Below are 27685 nucleotides of genomic sequence, written 5' to 3' on the forward strand. Positions count from 1 at the left end.
CCAGACACGTCTGCTGATGGTCAGAGAGTCATCACCACGCAGCCGTGTTTCTTGTTAAAAATGTAATTCATCGATCCCAACCTTACGCCATGCTCATATCGGTGTCAGAGGTCTGCTCAGATTCCGTGATGACGCCCCCCCCATCCCCCTTCTGAGCCCCTCTGCTTCCAACCCCATCTCACACGGGCCCTGATGCTGGAGAAAGCTGAGCTGTTATCCCTCCGCTGTCTTCCGAGGACCCGCCCGCATCTGGCCTCTGTGCATTTCAGCGGCTCACTTTGCCGGGCCGATCGGGTTACGCGGCGCTGCCGACTGCTCCTGCGTATCCCTTTCACAGCTGTGTTGTTGAACGCTTGAGTGAACTCCGGTGTGTCGGTGGGAGCTTTACATGGATTCAGTGGGAAAGCCGTGGAAAAAGGACTCGCTGGCGCACAAACGGAGCTGCAGCTGGAGAGAGCGCGCGCCTCCCTGCTGCTTCCGCAGAGCTGTGGGGACGCCCGGAGCTCAAAGCCTCGCCTCGCCCCGCGTCTCCGCCTCGCCCGCGTTATTCCAGGCCGCCTTTTTGAGTCTGTAGTATTGCTTTCTGCCGTATCGTTAGAGGAATCTCATCTCGCTCAGCCACTCCCCACAGCAACACAAAGTGTCCCCTGAACACACAACCACAGGCTTGTAATCAAAGAGGCCCAGACGAACACTTGCATATGCAGACAGTCGCTCATTCAGCTAATGCGTGTGGCTGCAGGAGCCCGCGGTTAATAACTGTGTTTGTTCTCTCTGCAGATGCCGGATCGGGATCGGGAGACGATGGTAAGATTACTCACCTCATCCATCCATCCTCCGCCTCCTCCTGCTCCGGCTCCGCAGACGCGGCTTCTTTTAATATGCTCCTCTTTATCTTCTCTGCTGCAACACAGAAACTTTTTATTTTTCTCACAATGAACACAAACAGGCTCGACTTTACGCCCAGAGAGGTTTAATCTGCGGAGGAAAAGATGAATTTATTCCATTCAAATTCTAACATGCAGTCATGATCAAATGAAAACACCTCCTTTAAAGTCTAGGTTGTTGTTGTTTTTTTTATTGCAGGATATTCAGTAGGTCATAATTTAAATAACAATGATGAAGCAAATGACCAAAAGCCATGTGTGGAAAACTTAGCAAGTGCTTCTTGTTTGACGAAAAGGAAGGAGAAAGCGTCCTCTCCCTAAGATGAGGGAATGTGCAAAGGTGAATCTGAACGAGGCTGAGGGTCACAGTCGTGGAGATGTCTGGCCATGACGGACGGCGCCACCTGTGGAGGAAAGCAAACGCAGCGCATCAGCACCAACATCCCACGCCAAACATAAAGCACGGTGGTGGATTCTGGCTCATTTTTCAGCCACTGGGTGTAAAGGCTTTACATGGAGGATGAACTCCTCTGCCTAACGCTGTGGAGCCAAATGTGCCAAACTATACAGGTGCTGCAGGAGCTCAGACTTGTGATGTGACCTTCAGAGAGCTGTGCAGAAACTGCAGTGAGCTCCAGGAGCGTGATAAAGAGGAGAAGGCCGGGATAGCCTCACGATGTCGTGAAAGAGACGGGGAACCACAGCCAAGAGTCATTGCTCCTGGAGATGGTTCCATAGGGATGAAGGTGCACCTGGTTGTTCACACAAAGCTGTTCACTATCGCTTCACTGCAAAAACTGAACTAAAAATGAGTAAAATGTTCTTAAAATGTGTGTATTTTTCCTTGATTTGAGCAGGTAAATAAGATCATCTGCCAGTAGAAAAGGATTTTTGCACTTAAAATAGGAACAATTTATTTCCATCATCTTATTTCAAGTGCAGTATATCTAATTATCTTATTTTCGGGGTCAAAATACTCATTCCATTGGCAGATAATCTTATTTACCTGCTCAAATCTAGGACAAAAACACAAATTTTAAGAACATTTTACTTATTTTTAGATCCGTTTTTGCAGTGTTCATCTTCATCCTTTTTACCAGTGCTGTCTTTAAAGCTGGGTGACTGTTCGGATGAAGAAGGCCGTGTCCATTGATAAACCTTCAGGAAGTATAACATGGATGTGCAGATTTTTGTAGCTTTCTGCAGGACTGCGAAAAAATACGAAGGCTAGCTTTCTTTTTTTTTTTTTTTACCCGGCGGGGTGTTATGTACAGTCGCATTTAAATAGGACTGTAAGCGGATGCTAATCTACTTCCATGTGTGACGGATGTGTAAACAGGCAGCTGTTTGCTGACACACTTTGCCCGTAAAACCTCTTGCTCATAGCGCGCCCGGTGTCACTCCGCCGTCTGATTATGCGGCAACGCCACCGCTTACGCTGCCTCCGCGAGGAGAGGAAGCGGCTCCTCTGCTGGGGAATTTTCCTCGGTGTTAATGCCGCCGTCAGACTGTGAAGGTGCTACTTCTTCCTGCCGCAGACCGTACACAGAGAGGGAGGACATGACATTGCCCACGCTTTATTTCCACGACCTCTATTATTTTCTCGTCAGCGCGCTCATCACTTGTCTTTCTTTGCATGGTAATGCAGAAGGAAGCAGGCGTGTCAGAAAAGCAGGAAAGAAAAGCCAACAGGTCTTATTTTGTTATATGTATATATATAAAGAAACAGTTGAAACAGAAAAGCTGGTCTGACCTTTGTGATGTTCACAACTATCAGGTCTGAACAAGATAACGTCTTTGTTCTAGATCTCAGTTATGATTAAATTGTTCTCACGAGGAAACAATTTACTCAATATATAGATCAGATGAAGGTATGGAGGGACGGGGAGGGTGGAGGCTGCTTGGTGCTGGGATAGAAGGGAGTCTCTGAGCAGGAAGGTACTGAGCAGGAATGATGGATGGATGTGAAGGGGAACCAGAAAATGGTAGAGAGGAGGTAATGGATGAAAGATGAGAAACATAAAGGAGGATGATATATTGGATTGTTTTGTGGTTGAATTAGATTTGTGTAATGAAATGAATTTGACTGAACTGGACAGAAAGGTTCTCAGGTGGGGGAAAAAAAGGTGAAATGTTCCCTCTGGATCAGAGAAAGTCTGTGTCTCTAATGCTGAGGTAGCAGTTTCTCTGTGTCTTCATTTCAGATGATGGGAGGAGAGCAGAAGATGGACGGATGGATGGAGGGATGGATGCATGGATGATGCATGGATGGAGGGATGCATGGATGGATGAATGCATGGATGGATGCATGGATGGATGGATGGATGCATGGATGGACGGATGGATGGATGGATGCATGGATGGACGGATGGATGGATGGATGGATGGATGGATGGATGGATGGATGGATGGATGGATGGATGGATGGACGGACGGATGGATGGATGATGCATGAATGGACAGATGGATGGATGGATGGATGCATGGATGGATGATGCATGGATGGATGAATGCATTGATAGATGGATGGAGGGATGGATGCATGTATGTATGTATGGATGGATGGATGAATGGATGGACGGACGGACGGACGGATGGATGGATGGATGATGCATGGACGGAGGGATGCATGGACAGATGGATGCATGAATGGACGGATGGATGCATGGACGGATGGATGGATGCATGGATGGACGAAGGGATGGATGGATGAATGCATGGATGGATGGATGGATGGATGGATGGATGGATGGATGGATGGATGGATGGATGAATGCATTGATGGATGGATAGATGGATGCATGGATGGATGCATGCATGGATGGAGGGATGGATGGATGCATGGATGGATGGATGGAAGCATGCATGGATGGATGGATGCATGGATGCATGCATGGATGAATGGATGCATCAATGGATGGATGCATGGATGGATGCATGGATGCATGCATGGATGGATGGATGCATGGATGCATGCATGGATGGATGGATGGATACATGGATGGATGAATGGATGGATGGATGGATGGATGGATGGATGGATGGATGGATCAGGGCTTAATCTGCAGAAAGGAGGGTCTCTTCCATGGTCAACAAAAAGTCAAATGTTAAAACTAACTTTAAAAGTAAACCTCTAAGTTGTGAAGGATCAAACTTGTGGTTAGGAGATGAGGATCATCATGACTGAAGGAACTAGATCCTGATTACAACCACATGAATTACTTTATCAGATCACGTGGCTGTGGTGTTTTCTACTATGATGTCAGGCGTCTGCGGTATCTCTGTGCGCCGTGTTCATGTTGCTCCTCCTTCCACCTCACAGCCTTTTTATACAGTTTTTAAAGACTCTGTTCTTTGGAGCCTGCAGCTGTGCTCTGAAATGAGCGATGAGGAGCTTTGAAACCTTTTAACTCCGCTTGCTCTGATATTTTAGACTCTGTTGCTCCCATACAAACCAAACGCAGCAAACCATTATCTCCGTCTTGGTTAAATGAAACGGCTCGCTCTCCCAGACGTCGGTGCAGACGGGCTGAGAGAAAGAGGAAAAAGGACAGACTTCAGGTCTTTTTAGAAATATTAAGTGATGTTTTTCAAAGCAAAGGCTGTAAAAACTGCAAAGACTGCATTTCTGTCCAACGTAGTTCTAAAGAGCAGCAACAGACCTCGGGTTGGTTTAATGCTTTTCATGCAGCTGTAAATCCTGCATGTGCTGCCAATTAATCTGTGGAGTCCTCAGCTCCGTGTGAGAAGCTTTTACAATTCCTGGATAAAAAAAAAAAAAAGATTTCTGCTCTCAGTCTCATCAGGATAAAGATCCTCCATCATCCCTCTGAGCCTGAACCCGTTCTCCGCTTTAAAGCAGATAGTTCAGCAGATCTGGGTCTCACATTCCCCTGCAGAACGTATCCCTTCTCGTCTGTTAAAATGTTTTTCAGGTTGACTCATCGTGTCCTTGCTATGTTCTTGGTGGCTGTAAATTTTGGGAAAATCTAGATTTAATTTTGCCAATGCACTCATTGGTCCTCCATGAAGAGAAAAGCAGCAATGCTGGAAATATGTTTAGGAAAGTATATTGTCAAAGTATTGTAAAGAGGAAACTTTTTTTATCATAATATGAGGGACTTTAATTTACTCATTTACTTATTTTTTTAAATAAGTAAATGAGTTAGTTTGAAGTTATACCAGTGAAATTCTCAGCTCATTGTGTAAAACCACTAGCAGCAAACATTTAGTTACATTTTCATTGTTTACAACGGCAGGGCGGCCATCTTGTTTTACAAGCATGTTTCACAGCTTGGAGTTAGTTGCACTTTGAATTCAGGTTAACTCCCAGATACTTGACATAAAGGCAAGTTTTTAAAATAATTTCTTTTGGTGAAACAAAAAAGAAGGACAAAAATGTATTAATTTGATTAGGTATGATAATATCAGAGATTTTATTTTCAGGCCATATCGCCCCGTCCTAAGTCAAGCTTTTTCCAACTACAACTTATTGCTAAAGCAAAGCCTCGTCTCCCTTTTAAGGGTGTTAACAAGGGTTTCAATGCTTTTATCTCCTCTTGTCTGCACTGTTGTAACTCTTTCAATTTCAGGCTATGTCAGGTATCTCTGCAGCATTTATAAGTAGTGTAACATTTCTTTGGTGTTTTTTGATTTTATTTTTCTTTGGGGGTGGGGGGGGGGTAGTTAATTGTGAAGCACCTTGACCAACTGTTATTGTTGTTATTGGGAAATGAAATGAAAATAGTTTCCTATGTAGGCTGTCCAGGCTTTACCTCAGAAATAAGGGGGAAGCTCCATCATCCAGGGAGTAGCAGGAGTTGAGCTGCTGCTGCACGCAAAGGATTGTGGGATTCCTCATAGCTCCTTAGCGCTGGTAAAGGACATCACAAGGTTCCTATGCTAAATTACCCATGAGAGGAAGCTTACAGGCTTCTGTTCCTATCTCCTTTATTACTGACTGCTCTATTCGGACAGCACTTATTATGGCGACGGCTGATGCACTTCTGCTTTGGCCAAAGAGTCCTTACCCAAAAGAGGTATTCTGAAGGAGCCACTGTGTTGGATGGGATCCTTTGGTGGTTTTCCAGGTATTTCCCGCTAGAGGGGAAATATGGAGGAGACCAGGAAGAGTTGAAGAGAGTAACGTGGAAAAGGGGTTTTGGCGATATACTGCTTAAAGTGCCTTTCCAGCAGACTAAGATGGCTTTATTTTATTATTTATTAACACGATCTTTACGGGTCAGCAGGTCAGTGATCATGACAGCCAGGTTTCCTGCTACATTCATGAAGTTAGACGTTGGGTTCAGTTTGGACCTGAAAAAACATGCAGTTCAGTTTCAGAGCGCTTTGGCTGGAAACTGGGATTTCATTGATGCTGAAATGTTAGAATAAAGATGGCTAATGGCCTCGAGTGATTCCTCTCTAAGTAAATTTTCTGTATTCCTAATGTTCTCAGCAGTAAAATCAGCACACATGCTGCTACTCCTGGGCTCTGTCCGGTTTATTTGTATATGCAGCTCCTTCATTAGCTGCAGTGCGCTGAGCTTCATTAGACATGAACACAAGAGACGGATTGAAGAAGAGATAAAAAACACAAGAGTCCGGAAAGGGAGCACAAAGATGGAGAAACAGAAACATGGGCTGAGGCTGAGGGGCTGTTGATATAAAAATGGCCGGGGGGACGCTGCAAAGCAGATAACAGAGGAGAGGAAATAAAAGGCTAGTTACAGAGAGGCAGAATAAAACGTGCATTCTCCACGTATGTCCACTGAACATGTGAGAGGAGGTGCAGAATAAACTCACTCATGGATTATACAAGCTGACAGCAACATTTGACGGCATCATGCTTTGTTTGTGAAGCCATGCGTGCCGCATGGAGCTGAGTGCTCTTGTGTTCACAGGATCCCGTCCTGAGGCGGTTTTTTTAAAGCCTTCGGTTTCTAGAAGCTGCAATAAAGCTGTAAGGAGACGAAACACGAGCAGACTTTCTCTGCCTGCACCCACCAAAATCAGCGCGCAATCACTGAAAACATTTAGCAAAAATAGACTAAAGATGGACAAAGTTAATAGAAATGTTTGTTTTTCTAAATGTTCTGCTTATTCTCTGCTTTTTTTTTTGTTCTTTACGCGCTGATAAACCGTAGTGGTGTGGTAGAAGAGTTTGCTGTTGTTTAATTGCAAACTCTTGACTTGACTTAAAAATTGACTTGACTTGAGGGATGACCCTCAGCAGTTCCAGTGGCAGAACTGGTTTTAACCTGTTTTTGTTCTAATAACCATTTAATTAAGAAAAAAGTAGTAGTATAGTTTATGTCCCCTGAAACCTTGATCAAACAGACGAGAGCAGCAGTGAGCTTGTTGCATCCTGTTAACGTTAAAGCTCTGTGTATTTTATGGTTTTGTCAATTAAAGGAGTAAAACTACCTTTAATTAGCTTTTGGTGGCCTCCAGCTCCTTACAGACAAAATCTTTCCACTGGGGCCAACAAGGAGATGGTTTCAAAACGGTCAGTATTTAGCAGGCCAGAAAACTGGCGACAAGGAAACAAACTCAGCCGTAACAACAGATCTGCGTTTTGGAAAGCCAGGAACCATTCATGTCCAACGAGACCCAAATCTTTTTAAATCTTAAGGATGCAATAAATGTGAAATCCATGAGATTCTAAAGATTTCTTTAGACAAACTAAGAATCTCCTTTCTACATGTCGAGATTAGTCAAACTATCAGTACTGATCTCAGTCAGGTTTAATTGCACCTTTTAACCACAACCTAAACCATTCAGTCTCTTCATAAAATATAATTTTTATGTCCTTTTGTCTAAACGTAATGGCTGAAAGATTCCCTGAACCTGTGGCTTTTCTCTAAGCGTGTTGACCCACTTTACTTACGTCTCTTCAATTTCTAAAGGGTCTCTGTTATTAATAACTGTCCATCTAAAGGGGAATGTGTAAAGGAGAAACTAGAGCTCAAAGGGAATGTGCCAGAGTGAATTATGTTGAGATGTTTAAAGTTAAAGTTCAGAACAATTCAACTAGATAATCTTTAAAATGCCTTCATGAGAAACCCCTGCTGACTTAACGTTAACACCAGAAAATATACAGCAACCTCCAGTGTTCACTGTCCTTCAAAACCCGAATCTCCTCGTGATCCTGCTGTGTTTGACAGGGATTCATTGAAAGTGAGGAAAGAAGCGAAGAATCCAGGGGATAAAAAAATGGTCCAATAAATAGTCTTTGTGCGATCGGGTGAGAAAACTACAAAACAATCGTTTTTTGTCTCCTCGAACTTTAAATAAAAACATAAACGAAAGCAGTGGGAAGGACTTTCCTGTGGATCCCCACGGAAGCTCGTTAAGAATGTTCACCTCTGCGTAGTTAAAAGCAGGAGCTGGAGAACCGTCGTCATTCCTCGGACTGCCAGATAAATCTGACGAATCGATCATTCAGGGGGAAAAAGAGACAATTAGGAAAAAATAGCTCGGGGGCAGAGAGTATTTTTTTTTTTCATTTTCTGCAGCAGAGGAGCGAACGTGGTGGGAGACGAGGGCAAGGGCGATTGGAGAAACACAAACACTCCGTCCGCACAGAGATAGAATCAAAGGACGGGTCAAAACGGATGGAGAGAGGCAGCGGGAGAGGTGGAGGCAGGAGGAGGAGGGGGGGGGGCGTCTGGTGGAGGTGGAAGAAGCCTGCTGGTGCTTTACGAGCAGGGGGAGAAGGTTAAAGCAAGAGGTTGTACTAGACGGCTCTGAGTTGCAGTGAGGAAAGCAGCGGTGTAGACCCATCCTGCTGAAAATCAAATATATTTTAATGGCCGTCGATAAATCCACACACATAAACCGGGATAAGCCAGGAAGTTGCCAGTTTTATTGGCTTTGGGCAGTGTGTGCGTGTGTGTTTGAAGTGAAGACTAAAGCTGCAGAGCACGCATGGGTGCATTCATGCTTCTCTTTTATTTTTTTTATCAGATAAGTGAGAACACAAGTCAACTGTGCAGAGAGAGAGCCGCTGGACATGAGCGTGGTCACATGGCCGCCTCGCTCCGAATCAGACGCTTGTCCAAATCAAATTGTACAGTGGTGAAATTGAATTGCACTCACATGAGCTTGCTTGGAGAAAGGACAACAAAAGCTTTAAACAAAAAAAAAAAAAAAAAAAGTCCCTGCATCTCAAAACACAATTTATATATTAAAAGAAGGGGGAAAACAACATTTAGGCATTTTGGATTCTCTCTGAGGTTACAGCGGCTAAAAGAAAAGACAGTCTGAAAAGGGGATTATAATTTACTGGAAGAGGAGTGCGCCTATTATCTATGCAGAACCTTGCTAAAGTATTCATTATTTTTCTCCTATGTTGTTATGTGACAATAAGAGAACACATCATGTATTTTATTGGGATTTTCTATGATAGACAGGAAGTGGCAGTGAACTGGAAGAAAAACCTGAGGAAGTGCGGCATGTCTTCATATTCAACCCCCTAAATAAAACCGGGTCCAACTGGGTGTAAGTTAATCTCAGTATAAATCTATCTGCTCTGTGAAAACATTAGGTGGGGGGGTTGTGGAGAAGTTGGATTATAAAACAAATTAAAACCGCAAGCGGTGATGATCGGCCCTCGCAGCCAAGCGCCGCTCTGGCCTATGGCCCACCGCTAGGGTACGCGCACCTCACCGGCCACCGCAGAAGCTGTCAAGCATTTTCCTCACCCGTCTACCATGCAATACACACGTACGCGTTGCGCAGCGCTCATCCACGACTCACAAAAAATCTGGTGCAGATCAGTTGATGCACCGAGGAGACACAGCCGTTGAATAATGAAAATGCATTTGGCCACCGGGCCGGACTAAATCGTTCGGCGGGCCAGACTTGGCCCGCAGGCCGTACGTTTGACACCCCTGGTTTAAACACTAGTATACAAATTTAATCAAAGGTATCTTACTAGCTTTTAATCCAGCTTCATGTGAAAAGTTAACAAAACCTTTTTAGTTATTTAAAGTTAATTATTTCATGTGTTTAAGGGTTTCGTTTCTTGCATTAAGACAGCTTTTATGAAAGTTTGACAGTTAAATTGGTGGATACACACCCAAAAGTAATAATGTAAAAGTAACACTTTAGCAATTGGAATATTGCTAAAGTAACACGTTAGCAATATTCCACATGTGTATGTTGTGTAAAAACTTTAGTAATTTCTAACAGACCACTTCACTCTCAGAAAGCAGGTCTGCTGGTGACATGCAGGCATGGACTGGTAATCGGGCGTACCGGGCATTTCCCCGGTGGGCCGACGTGCTGTTTGGGCCGACAGACCCGACATGTATATTAATAATATGTATTATTATTATTTTATATATCTGTCTTGTTATATTTCCATCATGCATGAAGAAAAATAAAATCAGCAGAGCAAGAGTCTGTTCCGATCATCCGGGCCTTACCACAGGCTACTGCAGCCCATTGGTTATCATCCCTGACAGTCTAAAGGGCTAGGCCAATCATAAAGTAGAAAAACACCTTCACGCTCCATGTGGAACTTTGTGCAGCGGTGTTCACAGTAGTAATGGATAAGAAACGCAAGGGAGGCGCAGAGAAACTGCACGAAAAAAAGAAACAAGTTCTTCAAACGGACGCTGCGAAATGTGTCAAACTGACTGACATGTTCCCAACAGCAGGCCCTTCATCTGCTCCGTTGTCTGATGTAAAATATGGTGGTGGTGGTGGTTGTAGTCAGTGACGTGCGGTAGGGTTCATAGCTGGTGAGGCACTGACGTCATCAGAGTCAGATTTACAAATATATACACTCTACAGAGTAGACTCGTTGCAAAGTGCTGAAGGCGACTGATTGAGCCAAATAAATTCACCAAGATACATGGAAAAATATTGGTTCTTTGATGAAAAAATAAAAATAAATTATTTGTCATTTGATTGGTAACAGTTTATGAGTTATGATGGATTTCTGCATTTGTAACACATTCTAAAACTATAACCCACATTACGCACATTTTATCACAAAAACAAAACATGAATAAGTATCGCTGTCTTACCTCTACTTATAATTTAAGTCCCTGCGGCGCTCTTTCTGAACAAAAATATCATCATTTTCCGGTAAAAGTTCTCTTTATCTTCTTCAGTTTTAAAAGTCTCTCAGTCTCAATGGAGCTCACTGCCAGGGAGGAAAGCCTTCCTTCATCAGTCCTGTTCCGGCTGTATGTTTAGAGTCTTTTTAGTGCTTTACTTGTTTAGCAAAACTCGCTAATAAAACATCAATAACTTGTTTTGACTCTACTATTTGGGGATCACGAGCGGTGCCCCTTGAGCGCCCCCTGCCTAGCGGCCAAGGAACTGCCGACCTCACCTACAACCAGTTCTTTGCTGTTTATGATCGGCCAGCACCACGAAAACATGTTATCTGCACACAGTTTGATGACCAAAACACAATTCGTAATCCACTTACATTAAATTGTGGAAAATCTGTTCATAACTGTTTGAACAATTGAATTTGTGATCTAGAGACAGGAAGATGCATTCACAGAATGGAAGTCAGCGCAGTTAACATGGGATTGCACAATCCCAGGGGAGGCCAAGCTCGCTGTGGCCTCACCGGCTTCGCTATGAAGCGCCACCAAGGATTTACATGAAAAATAGCAAAAAGTCTGCGATTTTAAAGAAAATAGGATCAAAAATTAGGAAATTAGATAAATAAAATACTTATTACAAATGACTGAGTAAATCAAAATTTATATTATGTTATTATATATTTTCTTTCTTTCCATGATAAGTGAGGCCTTTCTCTGGTTCATTTTGTCATTGGCATCCTTTTTTACACAGTGAGTGCACATTAGTCCAATGTTACCCTACAGTATCTGGAAGACTGAATAGATCTGATGAGCAACTTACAATAACTTCTTATAATGATGTAACGTGATAATATGTGTGATTGACCGTGAAACCTCTCTTTCTCTCTCCCCTTTCTGATCTAAGAATTGTTGCTGTGCTGTGGTGGAGTTTACATTTTACAGTGTTAATAAATTAAGATTTTGGAAGTATTTTAAGTGTCCACTCTCACTAATTTCCATTAACCTGGCCTCAAGGTATTGCACAGTTGGTATTGCACAGTTGATATACACATTCAGTACACAAAACAAATGTGGTGGGCCAGTCTAATCCAAAATGCCAGGGCCGATTGTTTTGTCCCAGTCCACCCCTGATGACATGTTTCATGATTTGGCGCTATATAAATAAAAACTGAAATGTATTGAACAAGAGTAAGTTTGTCAGTTTTCAAGCAGGATTTGTATATCTGTGCAACTTAACTATATAAAGAAAACCAGAGTTAAGATCACTTACTTACCAAGAGAAATTCCTTTGGGGTTTATTTGTGGTCTCTTGCTGCCCCCTGCTGGACAAGTTTGATCAAATCCAAATGCTTTACATGTCAACATGGTGTCAAAATTTAGATTTCATTCTAAAATGGCTTACTTCCTGTGATACTTGCACTATAACATTAATTGTAAATTCTGAGCGTCTTGCTGAGATCTACAACTGTACAAAATTTCATTACTCTACGATGAACTAAGTGAATAGCAAAGGGTCCTTTGAAAATTGCTTGGTGGCGCTATGGAGAAACTCAGTCCTGCTCACAAAAGTTTGTTATGGATTCCTGTTGGGGGGTGGATAAGGATGCATCCAAATGAGTTTTAAGCAGCTTGGCCCAAAACTGTGGAATTCAGAGCCAAACGTATGACAGCAGCGTTTGAGGTGAATATCCCACGCCGCCACGCCCCCCTGCTCCATCGAATCCAGTTGGGCCTGAAATCCACAACACATCAACATGTGTTCTGTCTGTGGACACAGTTTCATGTTGATTAGCTTAAAGGGGTAACATAGCGACCGCTTACAACAAAACATGACACTTCCTGTTGTCAGGGGGCGTGGCCTAAGCAAGGTCATCATTTGACCATTGGATATTGTAGAAGACCCGATGATGATCAATCACAGAAAGTTTGGTGCCTCTGTGTGTTTCTGTGTCGGAGATATAACAGTTTTATATTTTGTTGCGAGTAGGTGAACTTTGACCCCTGCTAACGCCCCTTCAACATGCTCAAAAACTCACCGTTTTGATAACTTTTAATTGGCCATGCCTTATGATCAGACTGACCGAGTTTCAAGCCGCTCGCTCGAAGTCCCTAGGAGGAGTTCGATCAAGTACCAATGCTGTAAACGTCAAAATTGAGGTCAAAATCAGACTTTCAATCTAAAATGGCCGACTTCCTGTGATATTTTCACTATGACATTAATTGTAAATTCTGAGGGTCTTGGTGAGCTCTACCACTGTACCAAATTTCATGTCTCTACGATGAAGTAAATGAATAGCAAAGGGTCTTTTGAAAATTGCTAGGTGGCGCCGTTGAGGCATTTTTGTTTTGATTTTTGTGACGACCTTAAAATACAAAATTTTTAAACAGTCTTCTTGCATCCGCCAAGTTTGGTGAGTTTTTGAGTATGATAAAGCCCCCAAAAAGGCCCCTCTTTGGGGTGGCAGATTAATAATAATAATAATTAAAACCGCAAGCGGTGATGATCGGCCCTCGCAGCAAAGCGCCGCTCTGGCCTATTGGCCAACGCTGGGATTTGCGCACCGCCGGCCGCCCGCCACCGCAGATGCTGTCGCGCATTTTGCCCGCCCATCCACTGGGCGATTCACACGAACGTGTTCGGCAGCGCTCCCCCACGACTCACAAAAAATCTGGTGCAGATCGCTCAATGCAGCGAGGAGATACAGCCGTTAAATAATGATAATGCATTTGGCCACCGGACCGGACTAAATCGTTCGGCGGGCCGAATTCGGCCCGCGGGCCGTAGCTTTGACACCCCTGGTTTAAACATTAGTATACCAATTTAATCAAAGGTATCTTACTAGCTGTTAATCCAGCTTAATGTGAAAAGTTAACAAAACCATTTTAGTTTTTTGAAGTTACTTGCTATTTCATGTGTTTAAGGGTTTTGTTTCTTGCATTAAGACAGCTTTTATGAAAGTTTACCATCTAAATTGGTGGATACACACCCAAAAGTAATGTAAAAGTAACACTTTAGCAATTGGACTATTGCTAAAGGAACACTTTAGCAATATCGCGGGGGTAGCAGCTTTATAAAGGAGGCCCAGACATTCCTCTCCCCAGCCACTTGGGCCAGCTTCAGTCTCAATGGAGCTCACTGCCAGGGAGGAAAGCCTTCCCTGATCAGTCTTGTTCCAGCTGTATGTTTAGAGTCTTTTTAGTGCTTTACTTGTTTAGCAAAACTCGCTAATAAAACATCAATAACTTGTTTTGACTGTACTATTTGGGGATCACGAGCGGTGCTCCTTAAGCGCCCCCTGCCTAGCGGCCAAGGAACTGCCGACCTCACCTACAACCAGTTCTTTGCTGTTTATGATCAGCCAGCACCACGAAAACATGTTATCTGCACACAGTTTGATGACCAAAACACAATTCGTAATCCACATATATTAAATTGTGGAAAATCTGTTCTTAACTGTTTGAACAATTGAATTTATGATCTACAGACAGGAAGATGCATTCACAGAATGGAAGTCAGCGCAGTTAACATGGGATTGCACAATCCCAGGGGAGGCCAAGCTTGCTGCGGCCTCACCGGCTTCGCTATGAAGCGCCACCAAGGATTTACATGAAAAATAGCAAAAAGTCTGCGATTTTAAAGAAAATATGATCAAAAATTAGGAAATTAGATAAATAAAATACTTATTACAAATGACTGAGTAAATCAAAATTTATATTATGTTATTATATATTTTCTTTCTTTCCATGATAAGTGAGGCCTTGCTCTGGTTCATTTTGTCATTGGCATCCTTTTTTACACAGTGAGTGCACATTAGTCCAATGTTACCCTACAGTATATGGAAGACTGAATAGATCTGATGAGCAACTTACAATAACTTCTTATGATGATGTAACGTGATAATATGTGTGATTGACCCTGACACCTCTCTTTCTCTCTCTCTCTCTCTGATCTAAGAATAGTTGCTGTGCTGTGATGGAGTTTACATTTTACCGTGTTAATAAATTAAGATTTTAGAAGTATTTTAAGTGTCCACTTTCACTAATTTCTATTAACCTGGCCTCAAGGTATTGTACAGTTGGTATACACATTCAGTACACAAAAAAATGTGGTGGGCCAGTCTAATCCAAAATGCCAGGGCCGATTTTTTTGTCCCAGTACACCCCTGATGACATGTTTCATGATTTGGCGCTATATAAATAAAAACTGAAATGTATTGAACAAGAGTAAGTTTGTCAGTTTTCAAGCAGGATTTGTATATCTGTTCAACTTAAATATATAAGGAAACCAAAGAGTTAAGATCAGTTACTTACCAAGAGAAATTCCTTTGGGGTTCATTTGTGGTCTCTTGCTGCCCCCTGCTGGACAGGTTTGATCAAATATGATCAAACTTGATGATGATGGTATTTGATACCATGTCAACATGGTGTCAAAATTCAGATTTCAATCTAAAATGTCTTACTTCCTGTCATACTTGCACTATGACATTAATTGTAAATTCTGAGCGTCTTGCTGAGATCTACAACTGTACAAAATTTCATCACTCTACGATGAAGTAAGTGAATAGCAAAGGGTCCTTTGAAAATTGCTTGGTGGCGCTATAGAGAAACTAAGTCCTGCTCACTAAAGTTTGTTATGGATTCCTGTTGGGGGGTGGATAAGGATGCATCCAAATGAGTTTTAAGCAGCTTGGCCCAAAACTGTGGAATTCAGAGCCAAACGTATGACAGCAGCGTTTGAGGTGAATATGCTACGCCGCCACGCCCCCCTGCTCCATCGAATCCAGTTGGGCCTGAAATCCACAACACATCAACATGTGTTCTGTCTGTGGACACAGTTTCATGTTGATTAGTTCAGAGGGGTAACATAGCGACCGCTTACAGCAAAACATGACACTTCCTGTTGTCAGGGGGCGTGGCCTAAGCAATGTCATCATTTGACCATTGGATATTGTAGAAGACACGATGATGATCAATCACAGAAAGTTTGGTGCCTCTGTGTGTTTCTGTGTAGGAGATATAACAGTTTTATGTTTTGTGGCGAGTAGGTGAACTTTGACCCCTGCTAACGCCCCTTCAACATGCTCAAAAACTCACCATTTTGATAACTTTTAATTGGCCATGCCTTATGATCAGACTGGCCGAGTTTCAAGCCGCTCGCTCGAAATCCCTAGGACGAGTTCGATCAAATACCAATGCTGTAAACGTCAAAAATGAGGTCAAATTACGACCTTCAATCTAAAATGGCAGACTTCCTGTGATATTTGCACTATGACGTTAATTGTAAATTCTGAGCGTCTTGCTTAGATCTACAACTGTACAAAATTTCATTACTCTACGATGAAGTAAATGAATAGCAAAGGGTCTTTTGAAAATTGCTAGGTGGCGCCGTTGAGGCATTTTTGTTTTGATTTTTGTGACGACCTTAAAATACAAAATTTTTAAACAGTCTTCTTGCATCCGCCAAGTTTGGTGAGTTTTTGAGTATGATAAAGCCCCCAAAAAGGCCCCTCTTTGGGGTGGCAGATTAATAATAATAATAATTAAAACCGCAAGCGGTGATGAGCGGCCCTCGCAGCAAAGCGCCGCTCTGGCCTATTGGCCACCGCTGGGATTTGCGCACCGCCGGCCGCCCGCCACCGCAGATGCTGTCACGCATTTTGCCCGCCCGTCCACTGGGCGATTCACACGAACGTGTTCGGCAGCGCTCCCCCACGACTCACAAAAAATCTGGTGCAGATCGCTCGATGCAGCGAGGAGATACAGCCGTTGAATAATGATAATGCATTTGGCCATCGGACCGGACTAAATCGTTCGGCGGGCCGAATTCGGCCCGCGGGCCGTAGCTTTGACACCCCTGGTTTAAACATTAGTATACCAATTTAATCAAAGGTATCTTACTAGCTGTTAATCCAGCTTAATGTGAAAAGTTAACAAAACCATTTTAGTTTTTTAAAGTTACTTGCTATTTCATGTGTCTAAGGGTTTTGTTTCTTGCATTAAGACAGCTTTTATGAAAGTTTAACATCTAAATTGGTGGATACACACCCAAAAGTAATGTAAAAGTAACACTTTAGCAATTGGACTATTGCCAAAGGAACACTTTAGCAATATCGCGGGGGTAGCAGCTTTATAAAGGAGGTCCAGACGTTCCTCTCCCCAGCCACTTGGGCCAGCTTCTCTGGGGGAATCCCAAGGCGTTCGCAGGCCAGCCGAGAGACATAGTCCCTCCAGCGTGTCCTGGGTCTTCCCCTGGGCCTCCTCCCGGTGGGACGTGCCCAGAACACCTCACCAGGGATGCGTCCAGGAGGCATCCTGACCAGATGCCCGAGCCACCTCAACTGGCTCCTCTCAATGTGAAGGAGCAGCGGCTGTACTCTGAGTCCTCCCCGGATGACTGAGCTCCTCAACCTATCTCTAAGGGAGAGCCCAGACACACTATGGAGAAAACTCATTTTGGCCGCTTGTATCCGGGATCTCGTTCTTTCGGTCATGACCCAAAGCTCGTGACCATCGATGAGGGTACGAACATAGATCGACTGGTAAATCGAGAGCTTGGCCTTTTGGCTCAGCTCTCTCTTCACCACAACGGATCGGTACAGCGCCCGCTTCACAGCAGACGTCACACCAATCCGCCTGTCGATCTCCCGCTCCATCTTCTCCTCATTCGTGAACAAGACCCCAAGATACTTGAACTCCTCCACTAGAAGCTGGCTCTTGGGACTTTCCTTTTTGACAAAGCTTATAGTTAGAGTGGTTCATGTTACCTTGAGCTACCTCTATAGTTATGCTGCTATAGGCTTAGGCTGCTGGAGGACATCAGGGTCTATTGTTCTTCAATTTTGCATGACTGTTGTCATTTCAACTTTTAACTTTTTTGTCATTGGCATCCTTTTTTACACAGTGAGTGCACATTAGTCCAATGTTACCATACAGTATCTGGAAGACTAAATAGATCTGATGAGCAACTTACAATAACTTCTTATAATGATGTAACGTGATAATATGTGTGATTGACCCTGACACCTCTCTTTCTCTCTCTCTCTCTCTGATCTAAGAATAGTTGCTGTGCTGTGATGGAGTTTACATTTTACCGTGTTAATAAATTAAGATTTTAGAAGTATTTTAAGTGTCCACTCTCACTAATTTCCATTAACCTGACCTCATATATAATGTATACACATTCAGTACACAACAAAATGTGGTGGGCCAGTCTAATCCAAAATGCCAGGGCCGATTTTTTTTGTCCCAGTACACCCCTGATGACATGTTTCATGATTTGGCGCTATATAAATAAAAACTGAAATGTATTGAACAAGAGTAAGTTTGTCAGTTTTCAAGCAGGATTTGTATATCTGTTCAACTTAAATATATAAGGAAACCAAAGAGTTAAGATCAGTTACTTACCAAGAGAAATTCCTTTGGGGTTTATTTGTGGTCTCTTGCTGCCCCCTGCTGGACAAGTTTGATCAAATATGATCAAACTTGATGATGATGGTATTTGATACCATGTCAACATGGTGTCAAAATTCAGATTTCAATCTAAAATGGCTTACTTCCTGTGATACTTGCACTATGACATTAATTGTAAATTCTGAGCGTCTTGCTGAGATCTACAACTGTACAAAATTTCATTACTCTACGATGAACTAAGTGAATAGCAAAGGGTCCTTTGAAAATTGCTTGGTGGCGCTATGGAGAAACTAAGTCCTGCTCACTAAAGTTTGTTATGGATTCCTGTTGGGGGGTGGATAAGGATGCATCCAAATGAGTTTTAAGCAGCTTGGCCCAAAACTGTGGAATTCAGAGCCAAACGTATGACAGCAGCGTTTGAGGTGAATATGCCACGCCGCCACGCCCCCCTGCTCCATCGAATCCAGTTGGGCCTGAAATCCACAACACATCAACATGTGTTCTGTCTGTGGACACAGTTTCATGTTGATTAGCTTAAAGGGGTAACATAGCGACCGCTTACAACAAAACATGACACTTCCTGTTGTCAGGGGGCGTGGCCTAAGCAAGGTCATCATTTGACCATTGGATATTGTAGAAGACCCGATGATGATCAATCACAGAAAGTTTGGTGCCTCTGTGTGTTTCTGTGTAGGAGATATAACAGTTTTATGTTTTGTGGCGAGTAGGTGAACTTTGACCCCTGCTAACGCCCCTTCAACATGCTCAAAAACTCACCGTTTTGATAACTTTTAATTGGCCATGCCTTATGATCAGACTGACCGAGTTTCAAGCCGCTCGCTCGAAATCCCTAGGAGGAGTTCGATCAAGTACCAATGCTGTAAACGTCAAAATTGAGGTCAAAATCAGACCTTCAATCTAAAATGGCCGACTTCCTGTGATATTTTCACTATGACATTAATTGTAAATTCTGAGCGTCTTGGTGAGCTCTACCACTGTACCAAATTTCATGTCTCTACGATGAAGTAAGTGAATAGCAAAGGGTCCTTTGAAAATTGCTTGGTGGCGCTATGGAGAAACTAAGTCCTGCTCACTAAAGTTTGTTATGGATTCCTGTTGGGGGGTGGATAAGGATGCATCCAAATGAGTTTTAAGCAGCTTGGCCCAAAACTGTGGAATTCAGAGCCAAACGCATGACAGCAGCGTTTGAGGTGAATATGCCACGCCGCCACGCCCCCCTGCTCCATCGAATCCAGTTGGGCCTGAAATCCACAACACATCAACATGTGTTCTGTCTGTGGACACAGTTTCATGTTGATTAGCTTAAAGGGGTAACATAGCGACCGCTTACAACAAAACATGACACTTCCTGTTGTCAGGGGGCGTGGCCTAAGCAAGGTCATCATTTGACCATTGGATATTGTAGAAGACCCGATGATGATCAATCACAGAAAGTTTGGTGCCTCTGTGTGTTTCTGTGTAGGAGATATAACAGTTTTATGTTTTGTGGCGAGTAGGTGAACTTTGACCCCTGCTAACGCCCCTTCAACATGCTCAAAAACTCACCGTTTTGATAACTTTTAATTGGCCATGCCTTATGATCAGACTGACCGAGTTTCAAGCCGCTCGGTCGAAATCCCTAGGAGGAGTTCGATCAAGTACCAATGCTGTAAACGTCAAAATTGAGGTCAAAATCAGACCTTCAATCTAAAATGGCCGACTTCCTGTGATATTTGCACTATGACGTTAATTGTAAATTCTGAGCGTCTTGGTGAGCTCTACCACTGTACCAAATTTCATGTCTCTACGATGAAGTAAGTGAATAGCAAAGGGTCTTTTGAAAATTGCTAGGTGGCGCCGTTGAGGCATTTTTGTTTTGATTTTTGTGACGACCTTAAAATACAAAATTTTTAAACAGTCTTCTTGCATCCGCCAAGTTTGGTGAGTTTTTGAGTATGATAAAGCCCCCAAAAAGGCCCCTCTTTGGGGTGGCAGATTAATAATAATAATAATTAAAACCGCAAGCGGTGATGAGCGGCCCTCGCAGCAAAGCGCCGCTCCGGCCTTGGCCACCGCTGGGATTTGCGCACCGCCGGCCGCCCGCCACCGCAGATGCTGTCACGCATTTTGCCCGCCCGTCCACTGGGCGATTTACACGAACGTGTTCGGCAGCGCTCCCCCACGACTCACAAAAAATCTGGTGCAGATTCACCACAACGGACCGGTATAGCGCCCGCTTCACAGCAGACGCCGCACCAATCCGCCTGTCGATCTCCCGCTCCATCTTCCCCTCATTCGTGAACAAGACCCCAAGATACTTGAACTTCTCCACTAGAAGCTGGCCCTTGGGACTTTCCTTTTTTAAAAAGCTTATAGTTAGAGTGGCTCATGTTACCCTGAGCTACCTCTATAATTATGCTGCTATAGGTTTAGGCTACTGCAGGACATCAGGATCTATTGTTCTTCAATTTTGAATGACTTGTCATTTCAGCTTTTAACTTTTTGATTTTTTTTTTCTTCATAGTAGGTACACCTGGTCTGGCGTTCTGTTAGCTCTGGCATCATCCAGGGAAGACCCGCTACTACCATCTAATGTAGAACTTCTGTGCTTTTTTGTCTCTCTTGTTGTGTCTCTGCTCTGTCTTCTGTAACCCCCAGTCTGTCGAGGCAGATGACCGTTCATACTGAGCCCGGTTCTGCTGGAGGTTTTTTCCTTCCCGTTAATGGGGAGTTTTTTTTTCCTGCTGTCGCTTCATGCTTGCTCAGTAGGTAGGATTGCTGCAAAGCCATGGACAATGCAGACGACTCTCCCTGTGGCTCTACGCTTCTTCAAGAGAGAATGCTACTTGTCAAGACTTTGATGCAATGAACTGGTTCCCTTATATAGGAATTTTTTGACCAATGTGTATAATCTGACCCAATCTGTACAATCTGATTGATTTTGACGTTGTAAAGTGCCTTGAGATGACATATTTCATGAATTGTCGCTATATAAATAACATTGAATTGCATCATCTCTTCAGACCAAATAAACTATCACATTTTTTGAGACAGTTATCTCATTTTAAAGATATAATCATCTAACGGTATTACTCTTAGCAAGTTAAAGCTCCATAATAATTTTAGACCAGGTTTTAGTTCCACTCTTTTATTATGCACATCTAGGCTACCTATAAATATAAAGTATGGCATGCCAAAAAACATTTTCAACAAAAGGCAATTTTAGTAATGGCCTTGCGATTTTATATCTAAGCATTAAAATGATAATATTTCACCAATTTTCACAGCAAGATGGAAATAACGACTATCCAACATTTTAAGATTTTGTAAAAACTTTTTTCCTTTTTTACCTACCTTTTGAAATTAATACTTGTTTCTACTTCTCCAAAATTAAACTTCAAGAAAACTATTGTGCTGTCCTGGGGCCATATGCAGCTAGACAGCTAGGACAAAAGTTCCCCACAAAAGCTTCCTTTTCTTGCATTCTCTGAATAACCTTTGTTCCCAAATCTGGCTTTAAACATTCTTTTTGTAAAAAGACAAATATTTTTCCAAGGCAGAAGCGTGTAGAACAAATTCAACTTCAACATTAGCAGTTTCCCTAGCTTCATCGCTGAAAAGCAGCTTTTAACCGGAGCAAAATACGTCAAAGACCTTTTTTTAAGGTGAGAGCACTCACTATCTCACGTAATTCACATAGAGATCTAACAAAGTTGTGATGTCTCACTCTGATTAAATATGAACCCAAAACTTTTCTAACTGTTTTTGCCTTGGATTTCCTCTGACTAAGAATTATTATCTTATTTATGTAATGTATTCACGACATGAATTCCTTGCTGTCTTAACAAAAGGCAGAACAACTATAATGTTACTTTCTATAATTATTACAGGCTCTGCTGAGATGTCAAATTCTGGAGAATGCTTAGACACCCTGACACACAAATATGGATTAACTTCATTTTATGTGCACTCGTGAACTTGTTTTAGTTGATTTAGTTTTCTTGATGTACTGTAGAGCGTGATGAGGTCTGTTGTGGTATTGTGTGCACTGGATCGAGGGGACAGTTGGTGTTGTCTGTCAAACCCAATCTTCTTAAGCTGCAAATTCAGTAAAGTTACCAGATATATATATATATATATATATATATATATATATATATATATATATATATATATATATATATAAAACGGTTGCAGTTACAGCTCAAACGTCGTAACAACACTTCTAAATCTGAGTCTGACGCACAATTTCAAATACAAACACGAAGCAGTTTGATTTTTGTCCGATGACGAGCGAGCGAGCGAGAGAGAGAGAACTGGTAAAGCAGCATATAGTAACAATAAAGATGAGCGCCATAAAGATGTTATTAATCAGGGAAATCTTTCTGATTGTTTCACAGCGGTTACCTGCAGCGGGTAAACACGCCCACGACAACACACTTAGGCTCCCCGCAGCCCGTTTCTATCGGAATATGCGCCAAAACTGCCTCTTTAAAATGAACTGCACGGTTCAGTCTGCGCCTGTCTGAATTGCAATGTGAAGTTTTACACATCTATGCGTGAGCATAATCAAAAATTCCCCCCAGGAGCAGCGGTTTTTTTTTTTCCCCAGGACCCGCGGTAACGACAGCGGTGTTCTTACGATGGAGTATTAGGGCCACACATGAAGAGAAAAAATAATTTTGCCATGACGAGATTAAACTGGTGCAGATCAGTTGATGCAGCGATGCATTTGGCCACCGGAGGCAGTGGCGACCCACCAGCTTAAAATCTATGTATTGACATCTTAAAAATGGTCTTATAGCTTAAAAGATCATCCTGTTTTGGTTGGTTTTGTAGCCGAATAGAAGAGATGTTCTCAAAGCATTAAATAGGCCTTTTGACTTTTAAAAATGTTGTCCTTTTAAGGTAATTTTAAGTTATGATGATGATCAATCACAGAAAGTTTGGTGCCTCTGTGTGTTTCTGTGTAGGAGAAATAGCAGTTTTTCCTGTTGTCAGGGGGCGTGGCCTAAGTGATGTCATCATTTGACCATTGGATATTGTAGAAGACCCGATGATGATCAATCACAGAAAGTTTGGTGCCTCTGTGTGTTTCTGTGTAGGAGATATAGCAGTTTTTCCTGTTGTCAGGGGGCGTGGCCTAAGTGATGTCATCATTTGTCCATTGGATATTGTAGAAGACCTGATGATGATCAATCACAGAAAGTTTGGTGCCTCTGTGTGTTTCTGTGTAGGAGATATAGCAGTTTTTCCTGTTGTTAGGGGGCGTGGCCTAAGTGATGTCATCATTTGACCATTGGATATTGTAGAAGACCCGATGATGATCAATCACAGAAAGTTTGGTGCCTCTGTGTGTTTCTGTGTAGGAGATATAACAGTTTTTCCTGTTGTCAGGGGGCGTGGCCTAAGTGATGTCATCATTTGACCATTGGATACTGTAGAAGACCCGATGATGATCAATCACAGAAAGTTTGGTGCCTCTGTGTGTTTCTGTGTAGGAGATATAACAGTTTTCTGTTTTGTGGCGAGTAGGTGAACTTTGACCCCTGCTAACGCCCCTTCAACATGCTCAAAAACTCACCGTTTTGATAACTTTTAATTGGCCATGCCTTATGATCAGACTGACCGAGTTTCAAGCCGCTCGCTCGAAATCCCTAGGACGAGTTTGATCAAATACCAATGCTGTAAACGTCAAAAATGAGGTGAAATTACGACCTTCAATCTAAAATGGCCGACTTCCTGTGATATTTGCACTATGACGTTAATTGTAAATTCTGAGCGTCTTGCTTAGATCTACAACTGTACAAAATTTCATTACTCTACAATGAAGTAAGTGAATAGCAAAGGGTCCTTTGAAAGTTTCTAGGTGGCGCCGTTGAGGCATTTTTCTTTAGATTTTTCTGACGACCTTAAAATACAAAATTTTTAAACAGTCACCATGCATCTGCAAAGTTTGGTGAGTTTTTGAATATGATAAAGCCCCCAAAAAGGCCCCTCTTTAGGGGGGCAGAATAAAAATAATAATAATAATAATAATAAGAAACAACACAGAAACAATAGGCCTTCGCAGCGCTTCGCTGCTCGGGCCTAATAATTAAACAACACAGATACAATAGGCCTTCGCAGCGCTTCGCTGCTCGGGCCTAATTAAAACCGCAAGCGGTGATGATCGGCCCTCGCAGCAAAGCGCCGCTCTGGCCTATTGGCCAACGCTGGGATTTGCGCACCGCCGGCCGCCCGCCACCGCAGATGCTGTCGCGCATTTTGCCCGCCCATCCACTGGGCGATTCACACGAACGTGTTCGGCAGCGCTCCCCCACGACTCACAAAAAATCTGGTGCAGATCGCTCAATGCAGCGAGGAGATACAGCCGTTAAATAATGATAATGCATTTGGCCACCGGACCGGACTAAATCGTTCGGCGGGCCGAATTCGGCCCGCGGGCCGTAGCTTTGACACCCCTGGTTTAAACATTAGTATACCAATTTAATCAAAGGTATCTTACTAGCTGTTAATCCAGCTTAATGTGAAAAGTTAACAAAACCATTTTAGTTTTTTGAAGTTACTTGCTATTTCATGTGTTTAAGGGTTTTGTTTCTTGCATTAAGACAGCTTTTATGAAAGTTTACCATCTAAATTGGTGGATACACACCCAAAAGTAATGTAAAAGTAACACTTTAGCAATTGGACTATTGCTAAAGGAACACTTTAGCAATATCGCGGGGGTAGCAGCTTTATAAAGGAGGCCCAGACATTCCTCTCCCCAGCCACTTGGGCCAGCTTCAGTCTCAATGGAGCTCACTGCCAGGGAGGAAAGCCTTCCCTGATCAGTCTTGTTCCAGCTGTATGTTTAGAGTCTTTTTAGTGCTTTACTTGTTTAGCAAAACTCGCTAATAAAACATCAATAACTTGTTTTGACTGTACTATTTGGGGATCACGAGCGGTGCTCCTTAAGCGCCCCCTGCCTAGCGGCCAAGGAACTGCCGACCTCACCTACAACCAGTTCTTTGCTGTTTATGATCAGCCAGCACCACGAAAACATGTTATCTGCACACAGTTTGATGACCAAAACACAATTCGTAATCCACATATATTAAATTGTGGAAAATCTGTTCTTAACTGTTTGAACAATTGAATTTATGATCTACAGACAGGAAGATGCATTCACAGAATGGAAGTCAGCGCAGTTAACATGGGATTGCACAATCCCAGGGGAGGCCAAGCTTGCTGCGGCCTCACCGGCTTCGCTATGAAGCGCCACCAAGGATTTACATGAAAAATAGCAAAAAGTCTGCGATTTTAAAGAAAATATGATCAAAAATTAGGAAATTAGATAAATAAAATACTTATTACAAATGACTGAGTAAATCAAAATTTATATTATGTTATTATATATTTTCTTTCTTTCCATGATAAGTGAGGCCTTGCTCTGGTTCATTTTGTCATTGGCATCCTTTTTTACACAGTGAGTGCACATTAGTCCAATGTTACCCTACAGTATATGGAAGACTGAATAGATCTGATGAGCAACTTACAATAACTTCTTATGATGATGTAACGTGATAATATGTGTGATTGACCCTGACACCTCTCTTTCTCTCTCTCTCTCTCTGATCTAAGAATAGTTGCTGTGCTGTGATGGAGTTTACATTTTACCGTGTTAATAAATTAAGATTTTAGAAGTATTTTAAGTGTCCACTTTCACTAATTTCTATTAACCTGGCCTCAAGGTATTGTACAGTTGGTATACACATTCAGTACACAAAAAAATGTGGTGGGCCAGTCTAATCCAAAATGCCAGGGCCGATTTTTTTTGTCCCAGTCCACCCCTGATGACATGTTTCATGATTTGGCGCTATATAAATAAAAACTGAAATGTATTGAACAAGAGTAAGTTTGTCAGTTTTCAAGCAGGATTTGTATATCTGTTCAACTTAAATATATAAGGAAACCAAAGAGTTAAGATCAGTTACTTACCAAGAGAAATTCCTTTGGGGTTCATTTGTGGTCTCTTGCTGCCCCCTGCTGGACAGGTTTGATCAAATATGATCAAACTTGATGATGATGGTATTTGATACCATGTCAACATGGTGTCAAAATTCAGATTTCAATCTAAAATGTCTTACTTCCTGTCATACTTGCACTATGACATTAATTGTAAATTCTGAGCGTCTTGCTGAGATCTACAACTGTACAAAATTTCATCACTCTACGATGAAGTAAGTGAATAGCAAAGGGTCCTTTGAAAATTGTTTGGTGGCGCTATAGAGAAACTAAGTCCTGCTCACTAAAGTTTGTTATGGATTCCTGTTGGGGGGTGGATAAGGATGCATCCAAATGAGTTTTAAGCAGCTTGGCCCAAAACTGTGGAATTCAGAGCCAAACGTATGACAGCAGCGTTTGAGGTGAATATGCTACGCCGCCACGCCCCCCTGCTCCATCGAATCCAGTTGGGCCTGAAATCCACAACACATCAACATGTGTTCTGTCTGTGGACACAGTTTCATGTTGATTAGTTCAGAGGGGTAACATAGCGACCGCTTACAGCAAAACATGACACTTCCTGTTGTCAGGGGGCGTGGCCTAAGCAATGTCATCATTTGACCATTGGATATTGTAGAAGACACGATGATGATCAATCACAGAAAGTTTGGTGCCTCTGTGTGTTTCTGTGTAGGAGATATAACAGTTTTATGTTTTGTGGCGAGTAGGTGAACTTTGACCCCTGCTAACGCCCCTTCAACATGCTCAAAAACTCACCATTTTGATAACTTTTAATTGGCCATGCCTTATGATCAGACTGGCCGAGTTTCAAGCCGCTCGCTCGAAATCCCTAGGACGAGTTCGATCAAATACCAATGCTGTAAACGTCAAAAATGAGGTCAAATTACGACCTTCAATCTAAAATGGCAGACTTCCTGTGATATTTGCACTATGACGTTAATTGTAAATTCTGAGCGTCTTGCTTAGATCTACAACTGTACAAAATTTCATTACTCTACGATGAAGTAAATGAATAGCAAAGGGTCTTTTGAAAATTGCTAGGTGGCGCCGTTGAGGCATTTTTGTTTTGATTTTTGTGACGACCTTAAAATACAAAATTTTTAAACAGTCTTCTTGCATCCGCCAAGTTTGGTGAGTTTTTGAGTATGATAAAGCCCCCAAAAAGGCCCCTCTTTGGGGTGGCAGATTAATAATAATAATAATAAAACCGCAAGCGGTGATGAGCGGCCCTCGCAGCAAAGCGCCGCTCTGGCCTATTGGCCACCGCTGGGATTTGCGCACCGCCGGCCGCCCGCCACCGCAGATGCTGTC

The 27685-nt window shown here is 42.6% G+C and overlaps 1 protein-coding gene across 1 annotated transcript in view; it reads left to right on the top strand.

The window, feature by feature from the left end:
* The window catches only part of tmeff2a (transmembrane protein with EGF-like and two follistatin-like domains 2a), a 197304-nt gene that overhangs the window by 83842 nt on the left and 85777 nt on the right, over window positions 1-27685 (top strand). Inside the window, exon 4 of the mRNA XM_012879613.3 lies at window positions 781-807. Coding sequence (XP_012735067.2) covers window positions 781-807 — 27 coding nt within the window. The remainder of the gene's footprint in view (window positions 1-780; window positions 808-27685) is intronic.

The sequence above is a fragment of the Fundulus heteroclitus genome, chromosome 7, assembly GCF_011125445.2.
Source record: "Fundulus heteroclitus isolate FHET01 chromosome 7, MU-UCD_Fhet_4.1, whole genome shotgun sequence".
In the NCBI taxonomy this organism is placed as follows: Eukaryota; Metazoa; Chordata; class Actinopteri; order Cyprinodontiformes; family Fundulidae; genus Fundulus; species Fundulus heteroclitus.